The sequence below is a fragment of the Lichenostomus cassidix genome, chromosome 7 (genome assembly GCF_008360975.1).
Source record: "Lichenostomus cassidix isolate B80296 chromosome 7, HeHo_3.0, whole genome shotgun sequence".
Lineage (NCBI taxonomy): Eukaryota > Metazoa > Chordata > Aves > Passeriformes > Meliphagidae > Lichenostomus > Lichenostomus cassidix.
In genome coordinates this window covers 14,884,782-14,901,517 of record NC_139488.1, presented here as the reverse complement: position 1 = coordinate 14,901,517, position 16,736 = coordinate 14,884,782, and the positions used below count along the sequence as shown (strand labels likewise).

Here is a 16,736-nt window from a genome sequence, read left to right as displayed (position 1 = left end):
TCAGTATTTTTCTACATTAAAAAGATGTATTTCCTCTGTAACTCGTAACATCATGCAAAATTCCTAGATACTGATAATCAAAATACATTGCTCATAACTACATGTATTTAGAATTATTTCGATACTTGAAAAGGGTATAGGAAATCTCACACTGTGCTGACTCTCAATCTCTTCATGTTTCTGTTGCAAAGCTTGTGAAGCTCTAATGGAATCTCCTATTCCCCACTGGGTTCTTAGCTGTTCTGATCCAGGTCCTTCAAGCCAATTGACTACCTGTCAGTAAGATAAAGATGATAAAAACAAAGTAGCTAATCAATTATACAAAAACTGGTATACACAGAATTTTGTAACATAAGCAGAAACAAAAATAAGCATATGTTTATGAAAAAAACATATTTTTCAGCTCTGAAGAAATCTTGTTGTTGAAACCATTCACATTCTTCAACATTTGAAGTAGAAACTACTTTTCATTAACCTTACCATGTCAGCTCCATGAAAACAGGTGGCAGCTACAAAGAGATTTTTTATGTAGACACTTATTTCCTATCTCTTGTCAATGAAAGAGCTCAAAACACAGTGATAATGGACCTCTTGTGTTCAAACCAGAGGGTTTTTTTCTAAGTGATTACAATGCACAGCTGTATTCAACCTCACACCTGAGAGCTTTCTCCTTTTTTTGCTGAATATACTAACACTCAAGTACAGGATACATACTTATCTCAAAATTAAAGTTACACACCAACTTGCTCGATTCAATTAACAGAAACCTGCTAGAGTTTTAGTGGCCACCTCTCAGAGAATTTGTCTTTGCAGGGTCACAGCAATACAACTTTGGACTACAGCATTGGCTTTTTTTTTTGTTTTTTTTATTTAATGTGAATATTACTCAAAGCAAAGCAGAGTACCTCAAATTTTGGGTTCCTTACACACACATGAATTACCAGATGATATCTATGGAAAAATTTCCTGATAAATTTTTAAATATCTGGAAAACAGAGAGAGCCGCAATGAAATCTCATGCAGAAGTCACTATTGGAGTCCTGAAGTATGGAAATGCAGGAATAGCTCCAAATTCTGATCCTTAATAAAAAGGCATAGGAAGCCAGCTTCCTCTCTTTAATGTGACTTTTGTTTAAACATTGATCACAAAACAGCTTCACACAGATTTTCAGGAAACATAATACAATACACAATGTAACCCCATAACCATGAAGACAAATGAAACAGGGACTAATTGGACCATTTTCCTAGTGCTGCTAGACTGCACTGCAACAGTAATCGAGAATAATCATCGTTACAGAAGGCTACTCAATTCACTCCATCTTTCAGTCATTATGGATCTGCCTTCCCATTGCCCTTTTTTGCCCCATACCAAAGCACTGTTTCAGAGCACATTTGTTGCTCCAAAAGCATTCTGAGTCTTCCTTGCTTTTATCACTTCTAGGACAAACTACGACTACAAATCTACGTTCTTTGTGTTTAAACAGAAACTTCCTGTTGTGCTCAGCACCTCTGCACAGCTGTTACTGGTTAAATATGGAACTGACCTAGAAGTGAAGGGACCCAGATGTCCCCCTGTAAGGTCAGAGTGGCCTGGAAAACTTCCACATGGAAATGACAGTTCTCATGCAAGTCTGAAACAGTGTACAAGGCTACTGCTTCGCAGTTGCCCTCTCTGGCCAAGACCAGAGGCCAACCCCATTACAGGTTTCCAGCAACTACTGCACTGACGCTGCAACTGCTTAGGCCAGCACGTGGCTGTTCTTTTTAAACACGCTTGAACTGAGGAGGGAAGAGTTACTGGGGACATGCAGAAAGAAGTGATGTAATTTTCATAAAATTAACTGTAAAATCATTGATGACAAGACTACTGCAAGACCTCACATTCATTTTTGTGAATTAAGATTAGAAAAATAGTAATTAACACCCCTGCCTAAGGAGGGACAAAGTTAGAGTTTATCCTAGCATACAGAGTTCCACTCATAAACAGTGTTTAGAAAACTGCTTATCAGAAAACATCTGAAAATCATTGCAGCCTTTACATTACAGAATGAAAGACAAAGGAGAGGGAAACAAAACCATGGAGCAGAACCAAAAGGGGTAATTCAAAAGAGAGGGTAGGATATCAAAGGCATAAGGGGAAAAGTTGGTTATGGACAAGAGGGCTTTGAGAGAGGAGTAAGAACTAAGCAGGTCACAGTAAGCAGAAACAGGAAATAGTGAAATTGAAATAGGAACACAAAAGCAAGCCAGGAATGGTTAGCAATATAAGATGGTACACAAAGAAGGAAATAGGAATGTAACTGTAAAGAGAGCTAGCAGAAGACCAAAACACAGAAGAAAAAAAATAACAGCAACACAAGCGAAAAAAACCCTTCCAACTAAAAGTACTGCAAGCATGTTATATGGCAACTTTTGTTTGTTTTGTCAAAATAAATTCCATGGCACTTTGCCTCTGTTGGTTTCCTTCTGTACATCATTAACTTCTTGCTTTTAGCCTTTAACTCTGTTAGCCTAGTTTTCTCCTGTTAATCCAAAGGAAACTAAATAATTTTCTAGATTTAGTAAGTTTTTCCCAAATATTTTACGCCATTTACAAATCTTTTAAATGCACTTTATAAAACTGATTAGTTTGGTAAAAGAGCAAAACACCTTCTTCCTGTGTACTTAGACTCAGTTCACTTGCCAGGTAACATCTGTAATGTACACAAATAAGTAACTATTTCTTCTAAAAATAGTGCAAAATGAGGCTCAGTAATGGTAAACAATTCTATTTAAATGCATTAACAATGTCAGTTTGCCAAAGTATGATATAAATCATATCTTGTTCAACCACTAAAACTTTAATACATGAAAAAGAAATCTCACCTGATTATACCCCCAGCTGTACCGATATGTTCTATACAGGACTATATTAATCGCTCATTTTTTAATACTTCCAGCTCAATATACCAACAGATGACATTTGCTTTTAAGATTTTTTTTATAGTAAACGAATTAGTACAGAAATTAAAATTATCTCCTCAGTAGATTTGTATTTTCACTGCTAGACATCACAAAATTGATTAGTTTTTATTTTTACACATATCTACAGTTCAGTAAAGTGCAAGTACTCGACTTGCACTCCTCATGCATTAGAAATACCAATGTTGAAAGGTTAATAGCAATTATCTATTCAATTTTCTGCATATTCAAACTATACAGAATCTTAAAAATATATAAATCTAATTTCAAGTGATAAACACCGGAAGAATAAATTAATTTCATTTCCTTGATTTTCTCTACTGAGACTCTGCTGAGAAAATGTTGAAAGTGCCAATTACATGCCTGTTTCCAAAGGACAAAACCAGTTCAGTATGACCTTTAACATGCAATTGATGGGAAGTTTATATTCATTCTTGTCAGAGTATCCTTGAAATACAGAGATTCTAAGCACTTTAGCTTCGGTTAAACCACCAAGCATTAGACAAACAAAGGAATAAATAATGGCTTATCTTCAGTAACAGGAACTTCAAATGGCATGGGCAGGGGTAGGGGCAGGTTTTCAACCCTCAAGCAAAGCTGACTCTCAGTCAAAGGCGAATGTTCCTCTCTTTGCCAGCAGGGCAGGCATTTGCCCTCCATCAACACAGCCATGCACTGCCACAGTGTGCAGCAAAGGCACAGCCCCAAAGCAAGAGAGCACATGATAACCTCCAGATAGCAGAATAGCCTTTGGAAAGTCACAGTGGCAGGCACGATGTAAAGCACCGAGTAAAACCAGCACGCCCTCACTTGGGGAGTGACAGGAGGCATGAAGGTCTCACCTCTGATCTTCAGTTTGCAGAAAGCATAGTCTGGGACTCAAGCTCAACGCTCTGCCTCCCAGCACTCCAGAACAACCCCGAGCTTACCTGCATTACCTTCTGCTGAATCTCCTCCAGCTGGGTGCGTTTGCTCCGCTGTCTGCACACCTCCTGGTAGCGAGTGTACTGCTCCCGGAGCGAGTCCAGCAGCTTCATCACCTGCGGCTGAGCCAGCAGCTCGTCATCCATGGGGGACCAGGACACTCCTCCATCTGACCCGTTGAATCGGCGCTGCTGCAACTCAGACAGTAACTCGTGGCCTTCAAGAATACATATATCATGTGGTTAATTTAGATGCAAAGAAAGAAACCGCAAGAATTAGCAGTAAGGTTGCCATTTAAACCATCAATGGTACATTTTTGCAGCTAATGATCTTTCATGCACTGGGCACATTTAATTATACAATTTCATGCAGAGCTCTGGTCACAGTTTGTGGGGCTGGATCAGAAGAACATACAACAGAAGAAAAGAAATGTGGTATATTTCAGATACATAAAAGAGATACTGTGACTAACATTGAAATTGACAATAAAGGCACTAAAAACTTGACTAATTTCTCTGTTGCCTTTCAGGATTTTTATAGCAAGTACAATGTTTTCACAGAGTATGAAGCTGAATACTATTTTTTTCAGTATTTTTTTCTCACTTGCCTTGTCTTTTTCTTTGTGCTCTTAAGCATCCTATCAGGGTACAGTCTCTCTAGAGTGCAGTGACTTTCATATACACAAAAATAGTATGTTTTGACTATTTAATCTTCTGCTTAAACTGTTTGAAGAATGTTATTGTTGTGTTAAAATTCTCAGGATGTAAACACCATACTACAAGTAAATCCAGATCATCAATTTGTTCCTCAAAAGCTCACTGAAAAAGGTAAAATAAAACAGTGTTTCGTAACTAAAAAGATGTTTGCACGAAATTGAAAATGTGCCCATTGGAAATCATTAGTTCTGCACGTCTTAAAATAGGAACATGACAGTTCACCAAAAGGAAAAAAACCAAACTACTACTTGAGTAATTGTAATATCTCAATGAAAATGCAGAAACAAAAGACTAAGTTCAACTGGTGTTATTGAGACATTCAAAATGCCAAGGGCTTTGAAGATTGCAGCAAACAAGTTTAAATTACTCAGCACACACTACTGTGAAATAAAAATGTCTTAAGAGTTCAAATACATTTTGCCATACTATAGCACAAACATCTTGGATTTCATGTGTTATACAGATAGGCTCAGATGGTTGCAGAGGAAACAAAGACTTTTACAAGCTTGTTCTACTGGGATAATTTTTAAATTTTATTGTATTGTTTCAGCAACTAATGATTACCGTTTTTCAAGGTGAAAGTGTTGTTTCAAACTAAGTTCTTAGGAGCTTGTGAAAAGAACAGTACTTGTAGTTATGGAAGATAAATCCTTTTATCTAAACCCTCAGTTTGTTCATATCTATCCTTACAAGATGAAAATTTAATTGGGAAAAGTTTAATTTCTTTTTTTCCTCAAGCTTTCAATACAATGATTAACAGGGAAAGGTTGCCTCTTAAAACTCCAATGATTTAATCACAGAATATGCTGAGTTGGAAAGGAGCCAGAAGGATCATCCAGTCCCATAGAAGTTATGAAACTTGATAGAGCCAAAAAAACCTCATTACACCATAATTAAGAAAACAGAGAATGCATATAACCTAATGGGCTGAGGAGCCAGCTGCTTACACAAAATTGAAGTGTTGTTTTGCCCAAATATCTTACTGCAAGACATGGACACACAAATAGGCTAAATTCTAGTGACATTATCTACAGACACTTCATACTTTAAAAATTTCAAAGTCCAGAGTAAGAAACTATTGTTTCACATTTTAACTCAAACCAATCCCACATCTAGATAAGCTAAAGTTTTACACAGGGGGCATGTAAAACCAGCTCTCTGTGACAAGTATTACATGTGATACACACATTAGTTTATAGGAGGCTCTAAGGTAAAAATTCAGAGCACTCAGACCCTGATCAGCACCTAATGCTATGCATTACTTCTGATTCCACAAAGGCACTAATTAAAAAAAAAAATTCCAGCCCAAATCACTACACTCATATACTTTTTGTCAATAGGAAATTTACTCTAAATCCAGCATTTTAAAGAATCCCAAATCATTCAATGCTGAATGGAAATTCCAAGAAGCAAAGTATGCTTCGATTTTCAGACAGATGATCAGCTCAGAACTAGACTGATGCAGATGGCCAGCATTGTGCAGGAAAATGCTTTTGGTATTGTAACCACTTGGTGGCTACTGAAATAAATTCATTCTATAAGGCAAAAAGATTGACATCAGCTAGAAACAAAGCATTCTCAAAATTAAACCTAATAGTTATGGCAATATTGTAAAGATGTTAGTAGGATTATGAAAATATATATTTAAAAAAACATGTTTGGAGTTCTTCCATATCTTATCATCACTTTTATTAAACCCAAAAATTACAGTAGTTGATAAGCTTGTTACATAGTGAAGATGGCTAAGATAATAATTGTGTCCTCTGTGCTTTCACTTGGTGCCTAGAAGGAATTATGTCACTTTACAGACCAACATTCTATTTTTTTGACTTACTATACCTGTCTGCAATACCGTCTCAGGATCAACTGATGGAAGGAAGTTCAAATCTATTGATCTTGAAAAAAGTAACAAACACATTATTAAAATTTGTATTACAGTAGCACTAAAAACTTCTAATACGGCTAGAACTACCTGATAGTGTTAAGAGACTAAGTTTTTTCCTCAATGAGTAAAGTCATCACTTTTTCAACTCATTGAATCAAAACACAAGTGGAGTTGCATTGGATCAGTTAAATGAGAATCTATCTACACACAGGGTCATGTATTTTGTAGTCTATATTATAAATGTTTAGAATTCTTTTGCACATTTCTAAGTATTTAAGGTGTAGCATTTTTCATATTTTTTATGAAAAATATTTCACATTTTCTTGGAATTTAAATGAAATTTTATAATCCAAAAGCACTGATTTCAAAAAGTGAATCACACACCTCTCTCGCTCTTGCTGAGTTCCTTTATCACTTCCATTGTTAATTAGAGCAAGCTCATCCAGTAAAGATGTTGATTCTTTCGTGAACTTTTCAAATACCTAAATAAGAAGCAGGTTTTAATTCAAGAAAGGAAAATTTAACATAGCTGTATTGAAGGCATCAGTGCAAATTTATCCACTAGTTCCTTTAGTATACTTCAGTCTCTACATTGGATTATTTCCCAAAATTCAAATGGAAGGGAGGAAACAACAGAAAATACAAAGTTTTGTTCAGGGAACACTTAAGAGCACTAAGATTCCTTAGGGAGATAGTAAATATTGTACTGAATATAATGAATACTGGAAAAAATTCAGATTTCTTCCAAACCCTAAGTTCTTATGGACCTATTTATTTCACATCTTCATTTAAGCCTTTAATAATGCTAGAGAATCAAGGCATACAAAATTACTTGACAGCTTACTTGGAAGGATTAAAATAATCAATTTTGTGAAGATTCCAGCTTCTAATCACTATTAAAATGGACTATATTGTAATGAATAACTAAAATAAAAGAAAAATGTATTATATTATATAGAAAGAAATAGTCTCATCAGTTTCTTTGAACTCAGGGACCTATGATGTCAGATAACAAGGCCTGTACAGTCAAGACACTGCACTGTTCAGACAATTCCTCTGTACCTGACTTCTGAGGGTTGGTTTTGCTTTTTAACAGAACTGAGTACAACTGGGTACCTTACATGACATGCACAGTAACTTTCAGGTCTTTTTGGTGTTAATAAATTATTAATCAATAGATGGCAACGAGTCTTCCTGAACTTATCTAGAACTACTTAAAATTTCAAGGGAAAGCAGGTGCAGTTGCAACACACCTGGAGATCCTAGATGGAAACATATTTTAAGAACAGATTACACAGGGAGGGAACACGCAGTTTCAATAAAGATAAAATATTGTTTTGAAAATTGTATTTAAATAACTGGAAAACAAGTATCAGTGAAGAAAAGATTAAGTACATTTTGGAGAACTATGCATACCAACAGTTGCCTAAACAATTTGTGCTGATTAATAATTAAAGGATGTAGTCACTCCTAGACATTTACTGCTTCTTGGTCTGCTGGGGAAAACAGGACTGACAGAGGTTTTGCTGTAGGACAGTTCAAAACCTAGCTCCTAGTTCACAGGAACCAAGACCTAAGAGATATCCCAGGAGGATCTGCAGAGTCCAAGAGCTTCTTCCTTGTTTTTGTCTTTTCCTACAGCAGTCAAACAATTTCCCTTTATAGTGACTATACCATACACTCAGGGTCTTCTAGAGTTAGTATTACTAAAAGAGCTTCCTTAAGGAACTTGCTGGTTCAACAAATTGATTACATTAGCTTTATCATCCCTTGAATAAATGCAGTGTTACTTATCACTATTCATGTAAATGAACTGCACCACTACACATGTGACCATTTCCTACATGCTTTGTAGTTCCTACAAATAAAAATTTCAGGGATCAAATGAGACATTAAATAACCCCCAAACCTCAAAACACAGATAACTAACCAGTCTCTTATTCAACCAATCCATGTGATCATAGGTGAGAGTTCCTCCAAAATCTTCTGTTAGTTGGCATGGTTCTATATATCGCGTCAGCTTGTTAGCAGACACTAAAATAACCTGCAAAAATAACATAAGTAACTTGTAGGTAAAGCTTATATTTTCCTTAAGTACCTGAGAAGCGTGCCCAGAGATACTGAGCAGATTTTTCTGTGATTCAGATTTTACCACTAAATGTTTAAATGAAATAGGACTGTTTGCAATTAATGTGCACCTAAACCAGACAGGCAATTCTGACATGCAGTGTGTATCTCACGCACAATCCTGTAAGAGCATCATCTCTGGCACCTCATCTATTCACAACGGGAAAAAGAAATGTGTTTCCTGGATATGTTTTCCTGCTGGGAACTGATGCTTTGTGATTAAGTCACATACCACACAATCTACTTCTAGTGAATATAGTAGCAGGCTATCACACTGCAAAGCACTTAGTATTTTTACCACTCTCTGGCAATACTTTCAGTCCCAGAGGTGAGTTTGTGCCATAAAATTTAAGTGCCTGCATTGACTGTGTAAATATGCTCAGCAAAAGTTGGATCAACCATATTCCTTCCATGAGTAGTCAAAAATTCAAACCTTAGTATGCTTAAAAGCCCAAGTCATTCACCCAGGAGACAAATCTAGCTACATCAGGGAATACAGGAAAACACAGGTCCACTGCTAGGTGGAAAACTGAATTCTTGCTTTCATTTCTGCATTCTAGAGGCTCCTGAATGAGCCTTACTCATGCAAGCCTAAACCAAAAGTTGGCAGCACAGGTTGCTTTGATACATGATATGCTAAGCCTGGAATAACTCCTGTGGGAAAAAACCCCAACTTCTCTATGGAAGCAGACATACAATATATAGCCAGAAACAAAAAAAAAAAAAAAGGAATGAAAATTCCATATCCCATCAAATCATTCACATACTCTTGCAGGGCACAAGAATATGTGGAAAGAGCATTCTATTCCAGCTCCATTTTCCTGCAGATACTGAAACTAAAGAATTCAGAGTAGCTCCAAACAAACGGTCTATTATTGCAGAGGAAAATCTTTCAGCAACATCCAAATATACACTATTGTCCTGTACTCCTAATGGCACATAGCTGCTGTAAATGGAATTGGCTAGGAGTTTCTTTAAGTAATGCCAGTAACCAGCCCAAATCCCAGAGGATTCTAGGTCCAAGAAAGGGGAAAAAAAAAAAAAAAAGGCCTTTGTTCTTCCTTCTTTTGGCCCACTTTAGGTAATTAAGGTAATTTTTAACATTCATCTCTATGAGTTCATAAAGAAAAAGAGAAAATTAATTTTGGTATGGGAACTAAAGGAAACAGGGCAGCTGGTTCTCATTACTGAAATAGAAGTTCTAAAAAGACCCAAATAGCCTGACAAAATGGATGGACTGCATTGAGACCTCTTATTTTAGATTTTTTCTTCACTGAGATTCTTCAGGAAGCAGAGTGGGCAAGGGATAGCCCTTTTATACTCGTACTAGGGAGATGTTTTTTAAAATAAAAAAAAAAATTCTCCTGAAAGGGCAAAGCCTGCACAAAAAAATATTTTAGCCATATGAGAGAATAATCTGACAAAAAATAAACACACACAAAAGAGATTTGGTCAAACCCTGAATTTTTTACATCTTAATAGAAATATTTTGAAAGACAAAGACTCCCACCTCATTGATAAGCCTTGTTGTAACTTAAGGCATTACTCCCAAACCCATCCATTCTCTAGGTTTCTGATTTAAAAACAGTTCTCTCTTAAACTGTTTATTGACTGTTCACTGGGCTAGCTGCTAAAATCCTGTCTGAACTTTTCAAAATATAAACAAACATTTGGATTTTTGACAAGGTTGTGGCAGAAATGAAGGTTCCCAAACAGAATTTAGCTCTTGCTCGAGACCTGGACTAGTGGCAGTGCTAACCTAACATCCTCCATATGCTTTAAATTAGTAAATTAGCTTTGATATTTTCTAGGTGTCAAAAGTGCAATTTGCCTCCCTGAAGCTTCACAAATAATGTTTTAATGAGCTACTACAGATTAATAGTCCATAAGTACACAGACCAAGAGCCAAAGAAGAAAAAAATGCTGAAAAATGCAATGTGCACAGTGAGAAGACACTTCTTTTTTACAGATATGAATTTAAGTTCAAACTTCTGCTGTCAGATTCCCAAAATGTTTCAAAATCCAATCACAGTAATTTTCTTTGACCTTTTGTGAAAAGAAATGTTGAACTACCACATCCTAAAAAAAGTTGTCTCTTATGAATTTGCATTCCACCTTTGCCTTTGAATTTCACCCTTTAAAGTATTACCACAGGTACAGATAAGGTAATTTACAGCTGTAAAAATGGAAATAACCCCATGTGATTGCAACTGAAAATATTTTTTGTTTTCCTTTTTTTTTTCCCCGTCATTTGACTACACAGACTCCAGAAAAAGGAAAATTAAAAAAAAAAAAGGCTTTCTTAATCAAAAGTAAAAGCCTTTGGACAGCAGATTACAGTTGGATGTTAAAATAAAGAGCTTAAATTTCCCAAGGGAGAAACAAATAGACCTGGACAGATGGTAAAACAAGAAAAAAAAAAGGTATAAATTATTGAATCCTTTAATCTTTGCTTCCCTTCCTATTTGATCCACCCAGCTCTGACTACAGGGGCAGCTAATAAGCTGGCAGTGGTAGTACGATTCAAACATGCCCTGTTTGCTACTGACCAGAGTCATGGAATCATCATTTGCACTCAGCCCTTTTTAGAACCTGGAAGAGTGCTAGTAGCTCTCATCCTTGCTCTACTCTAGTCAGTAAAATTGCTCTGTACAATACTGGCCTACAAAAACATTGTGAAAGCCTTGAGAGAAATACTTCAGAACAGTGCTTTGGGAAAAGCAGAAGTGCTGTATTTTGTAATCAAATAAAACAACCTTTATAAGAACTGTCAAACAAAAGAAAAAAGACAAAGACAAAAACATGGACTGCCAAGTTTTGTGCCTTAACTGCAAAATTCCATTTCTCAGGAGTGAAAATACATGATTTTGAGCCATGCAACATGTATCTCTTGTAATAAAAAAAGCTTTAAAGACTGTTTGCAGTAAGCTGACCTCTATGTCATTTGCTGTTTTCTGCAATTTTCATTGATCATCTACAAGGAGACAGAGGTAGATGTCAAGACAGGAGAGGAATTCTAGATATTCAATAGGACATGTAAAAGTGCCCCCAAAATGTTAAATACATCATCTGAACTTACTTTCTTTCTTGAGGGAAGAAATGAAAAAGCTCTTTAATACAAATGTCACAGAGTCAACCCAGGAGCTACTTGAAAACCAGATGGTGTAAAATTTCAGTGACAAGAAGCTTTTTTCTGAAGTGTATAATATCAGAGCAGCCACACTACTGAATCTGAAAAGGAGTAGTTATTTTCCAAGAGAGAACAACACACATGTCCCTCAAGAATACCAAACTTAAACGAGCATAATCTAAATGTGATCTTCACCACAGAACTGTAAAGCAAAGACTTCTTCTTCCTGAGGAAAATAATCTTATTTTTTTATGCTAAATACTATTTCAATTAATTTTTTGAAACACTATTTGATTAAACACTGAGTAGCAAAAGGTGTTATTTGTCAATATGGAACATTAATCCAAACAAAGATCATTTTCTTTAACATTACACCACGAAACACAAGTTAAATATTTATCTGACCACTGCCATAGAAATCTGTCATACTAGAAACCCAAGAGCAGCTAGCAGAACCTAGATAAACACATGACAAACTGTCGGCTCCACTCCCAGGAACTGCCTCAGTCACTTGAGGTTTTATTCACTTACTCACCTTACCCACCAGGGCTCAAAATAAGTAGCACACCATAATTTTTACATCCCAGAGAAGAGAAAATAGGCAAAGAATCTGGTATTTTTCAACACACTTTTTTTTGTCTGGACAGAATTCAGAACATGACCTAAATGCAGGCTTACATGCTCCAGCTCCACATAGACAATTCCCTGATTTGCCCAAGAACCATTGCCTCCCATGTTACAACAGCAACAGAGACACATGCAGGTGAAAAGACAGATGCAGTTAAATAAAAAAATTCTAATTGGAACTCCTATATGCCTTTTTAGGAAAGTCCATGAATGCTACAAATTTTGGTGCCTCAATCTTAAAACACTGAACTGAAAATGGACAAAAATTACATACTTCCTACAAAATGTTATTCATTTTTTATTCTGTGAAGTGATACTCCGCTTATGAACATCATTCTTAAAAGGTATATTAGAGACTTGAGATTTTCCAGAGCAGATGCTGCAGATAAATTACCATAAGAAATTTCTGACACTATTTACTAGAGAGTTAGAGCTGTCAGCTGCTACAGCAGAAGTGTGAAGCATTTAGAACTACTCAGACTTTGGACTTCAGGATTATAAGCATCCTTTTGCTACACACTCCAATTTTTTCAGCTAATTCCTGGAAGTTTACCATCTGGATTTTCCTCTTTTTCCTTTATTTTTTTTTAAATGCACTTGATTTCTTATCTCCAAACCCTAAGTTTTACAGTTTTGTTCCCTGATTTACACAAGGATAAGAACAGCAAGCACATCCTCTTCTTTCTTGCTCCCAACAAACTGATTTTCAAAGTACTAAACTAATATCTAAATCAGATTTGGAGATTATTTTTTCCTCCAAGTTCCTTAAATGAATAGCATTTGCAAAATTACCCCACCATGTAGGGGTTATTATTGTCAAAGAGGCAACTTTGCATTGTGTACAAACTTGTACATTTCTTCTATTTTTATGGTACATTTTTTCTTCCATTTATACTAGTAATCCTCATATGAAAAGCCCACGCTCAAATACAACACACTACATTTACTAGAAGAGTGATTTCACATCACTATGAAGAGTATAATAATAAAAAAGCAAAAGGCAACACCTCCCAACTCTCTAAAACACAGACATTTTTATACCCAAATCCTGTTCTTCAATCTTTTAAAATATTAACACTATTAAGTATTAGTGTAATATATGCAACATTTCAGCTGAAAGACATTTTTGTAACAATTAACTCAACTCTCCTCTTATGAAGCATGGCACAGGACCAGATAAAACCGCTTCATTAACACATGAACTGGTCGCTAATAAGAGAGGAATAAAGTCACAGAGGAAAGTTCTGCTGGAGGATAAATGGGAATTGTCCTGAGGCAGGTCCAAAACCAACACTACTACTAACCAGAAATAAAGATATGAACTTTCACTCAGCTGAATCAGCCCACCTCTTTGTACTTATCCACCCAGTACTGTTTGATCTCAGTTCCCACATTTACTTCCAGTGCTTTGCAACTCATCACCACATCTCACTCTGAAGCAGAGGATCTCTGCCTTTGAACAGAAAGGAAGATATTGTGATTAACTGCTTCATATGGTAATATTAAGCAATGTATTCAGAACAGATTGAGTAGCAGGAAATAGGAGGTAGATGTGATGCCCCATTAGGAATCACAGTTACACAGCATTTACTTCAAATAAAATGAGATTATGCCCCAATGAATAAAAAAGATTTCATATTTTCGTTTAAAATTTTAGTTTGTAATTATTTCATCAGTGCGAAACCAATCCTGGATTTTCCTAATAGTTACACAAATCTAACCCATGATCCAAAACACGAGTTGGGTGTTTGTTTTTACTGCCAGTAATGCAAAATGATGCAGCTGTATATTTGTGCATGAGTGGAAGCCTTCCACAGCCTTATCAGTGCTCTGCACTCGTAGCTGGAATAGAGGAAAGACATAGTACTGTCTCTAACACAAATATTATTTGGAGCCCAGAGAAGGTGGGTCATTTTTACTGAAATAGTTTTTCCTGACTGCAACCAAGTAACAGAAACCAAAAGGTTTATTACATAATTCCAGTGGTCTATGCCAACAATGCCAACATTGTGGCACAGAACATGCTTCATAAAATTACTAAGATTACTAAATTAAAGGATTATTATTTAATGACACTTAGCCAAACTTTAGGCTAAACAAAAAATTCTTTTATTATCGTAGCCACGAAAAATTATCCTTGCTTTGTTGATGTATTTTCTGTATGCTTTCTGCTTATTTGTCTAAAAATACATTCTAGCTGAGTCACGTTAAATAAAAACCCATAAAGAATCTTCTAGAAGGACTAACTTCCAAGCCATACACTAACAACTGTTACATAACATACTTTGATATCACAACATCAAAGACTTCCTGAACTTATTCAAGCACTTTATTTACAGGTGTGTAGAGGGGGAAAGAGAGCCAAAATCACACAGTAGGGACTTGTAAAGACGGGCCTTGCCTTTATTACTGCTGCTCTCTGGACTCTGACATTTACCTGAAGTTGTGAAAGATCCGTGTGAAACTGAATATTGCCAACTTAAGTCGTTTTCTAAACAGCAGCTGTTAAATCATATTTTTGAGTACAGATGGTTAGTTTAAAGGCTTTTTAAATTCTCATCTTGGATGTGGCTCCAAACAATAGGCTGGTTTATAAAAGTGGGCACCATCACACTCATGTTTTTGATTAAAGACACCATAACTGGGCTGCATGCTACATGCCTGTTGTAGGTCAAACAAGATTAGGTTAAAAAATGAGCAGAAAGTTTGATGATACAGAATGTTCTAAAAAAACAGGGAAAATTGAGGTTTCCATTAACCTCCTGGACAGATATAACAATGGGACACTCTGCCTCACAGCTAAGAACAGTATCAGCTTGTATTTGGCAAGGGATCTATAACCTGTTACTAATGTCAAAGAACTCAAAACTGAGAGAAGATGCACACAATAGCAACAAGGTGTTTGTCAGAATGGTTACAGCTGATAGAATGCCATCATACACCATGTATCCCTATTAGAGAAGTGTATTACACAGTCTATTAGGGAAGTCATGCAAAATTTCAGACTAAACCCTGTACAACAATTTCTTCAAAACACCCACAATACATATCAAATAGCTTTATTTTCTTGCTAAGCAAAAAATTAAACGCCACACATTCTAAGTTTAGAATATTAAATGAAGGAGGTCTCATTAAAAATGGAAAAAGCTTAAAAATCACAGTGATTTGTTAAGGTTATCCACAAATCATCTGGAATATAACTATTTTAAAGACACTTTAGTTGTCATCCAATTATACCAGTATTTCAGAAACACTATTTTTGACTATAGTAGACAAAAGCTCAACATACCTCAAAGCCAAGTCTATCTTTCTCTTTCCAAAAGCAGAAATGTGTAACCTTCTTATCCCAGAATTCATCTGGCTTTACTACACAAACAAGTGACACCTCAGCTGGAACAACGTTCTGTAAAACAAATGCAAAAGTAAGTAAAACATTCAAGATTAAACCTTCATTTACCACAGAACTGAATTCCACTTAGATTTCATCATCTACATAAGAACTTAAAAATTGCAGACAGAAATTGAAGTAAGGCTACTTCACCTACATCATATATTTGCTCCATCCTAATTTCTAAGAGATTGCACTAGATTTCATTGCAAAATTGTGTCAGAACTGAAAAGAAAATATAATCTGTTTACTCCCAGTCCTAAAAATCCATTAATCTATGCTGGATTAGTATAGAAAAATGAATTGTGGCTAGACTTAATTTTATTTATGGTATTTTATTAAAAAGAAAAGGAAATATTAAAAACCAAGTGTTACCTTCTATGTAGAAGGAAACAGTAATCGTAAAGTTAGAAAAAAATTGTGTCTTACCAGATCACATGTCAAGATTATATCCTGTATTTCTTTAGTACATATTGCTTAGACTAAATGAAAAAGCTGAATATTGACATTTCAACATATTAATTCATTAAAATACCACCAGGAAGACATTTCTCAGCCTAAATCAGTAATTTCATCTACTAAGTTGATTTTATGTTGTCACATTGAATGTAGATGAAGGAACAAAGACTCTTCATTACTCTAAACTCAACAGCTATAGCAACAAGTAAAAGTTAAATAATCAGGGTAGTGATATATAGGTGACACAATCCATAGGATTTATAGTTAAATACCTCATTTTACTTATAAAAATTTAATTCAAAAGAAATCAGCAAAAAAAACCCCAATTCATTCTTACATCATTGTTAATGAATATGCAAAAACTATTCACAAGTATACAATATTTGGAAAACAGAGGTGTTCTTTAGAGCTACGTACAATGAAGTAGATTAATCTCACGTGATCTGCATAAGAGATCAATTCACATAGGAAAATCTTCTTTATTACTTTCTTCTCAAACTCAAGATACAGATGTGC

General features: G+C 35.6%; 1 protein-coding gene across 5 annotated transcripts in view; it reads right to left on the bottom strand.

Moving 5' to 3' along the window:
- The window catches only part of SESTD1 (SEC14 and spectrin domain containing 1), a 50,273-nt gene that overhangs the window by 13,135 nt on the left and 20,402 nt on the right, over positions 1-16,736 (bottom strand). For 4 of the 5 annotated variants that reach the window (XM_085066331.1, XM_085066333.1, XM_085066332.1 and 1 more), the window contains 6 exons: positions 15,663-15,776; positions 8,420-8,533; positions 6,874-6,971; positions 6,444-6,499; positions 3,894-4,105; positions 151-273 (listed from right to left, as the gene is read on the bottom strand). In XM_085066331.1, coding sequence (XP_084922457.1) covers positions 151-273; positions 3,894-4,105; positions 6,444-6,499; positions 6,874-6,971; positions 8,420-8,533; positions 15,663-15,776 — 717 coding nt within the window. The remainder of the gene's footprint in view (positions 1-150; positions 274-3,893; positions 4,106-6,443; positions 6,500-6,873; positions 6,972-8,419; positions 8,534-15,662; positions 15,777-16,736) is intronic. The other variant, XM_085066336.1, reaches the window with a different exon arrangement.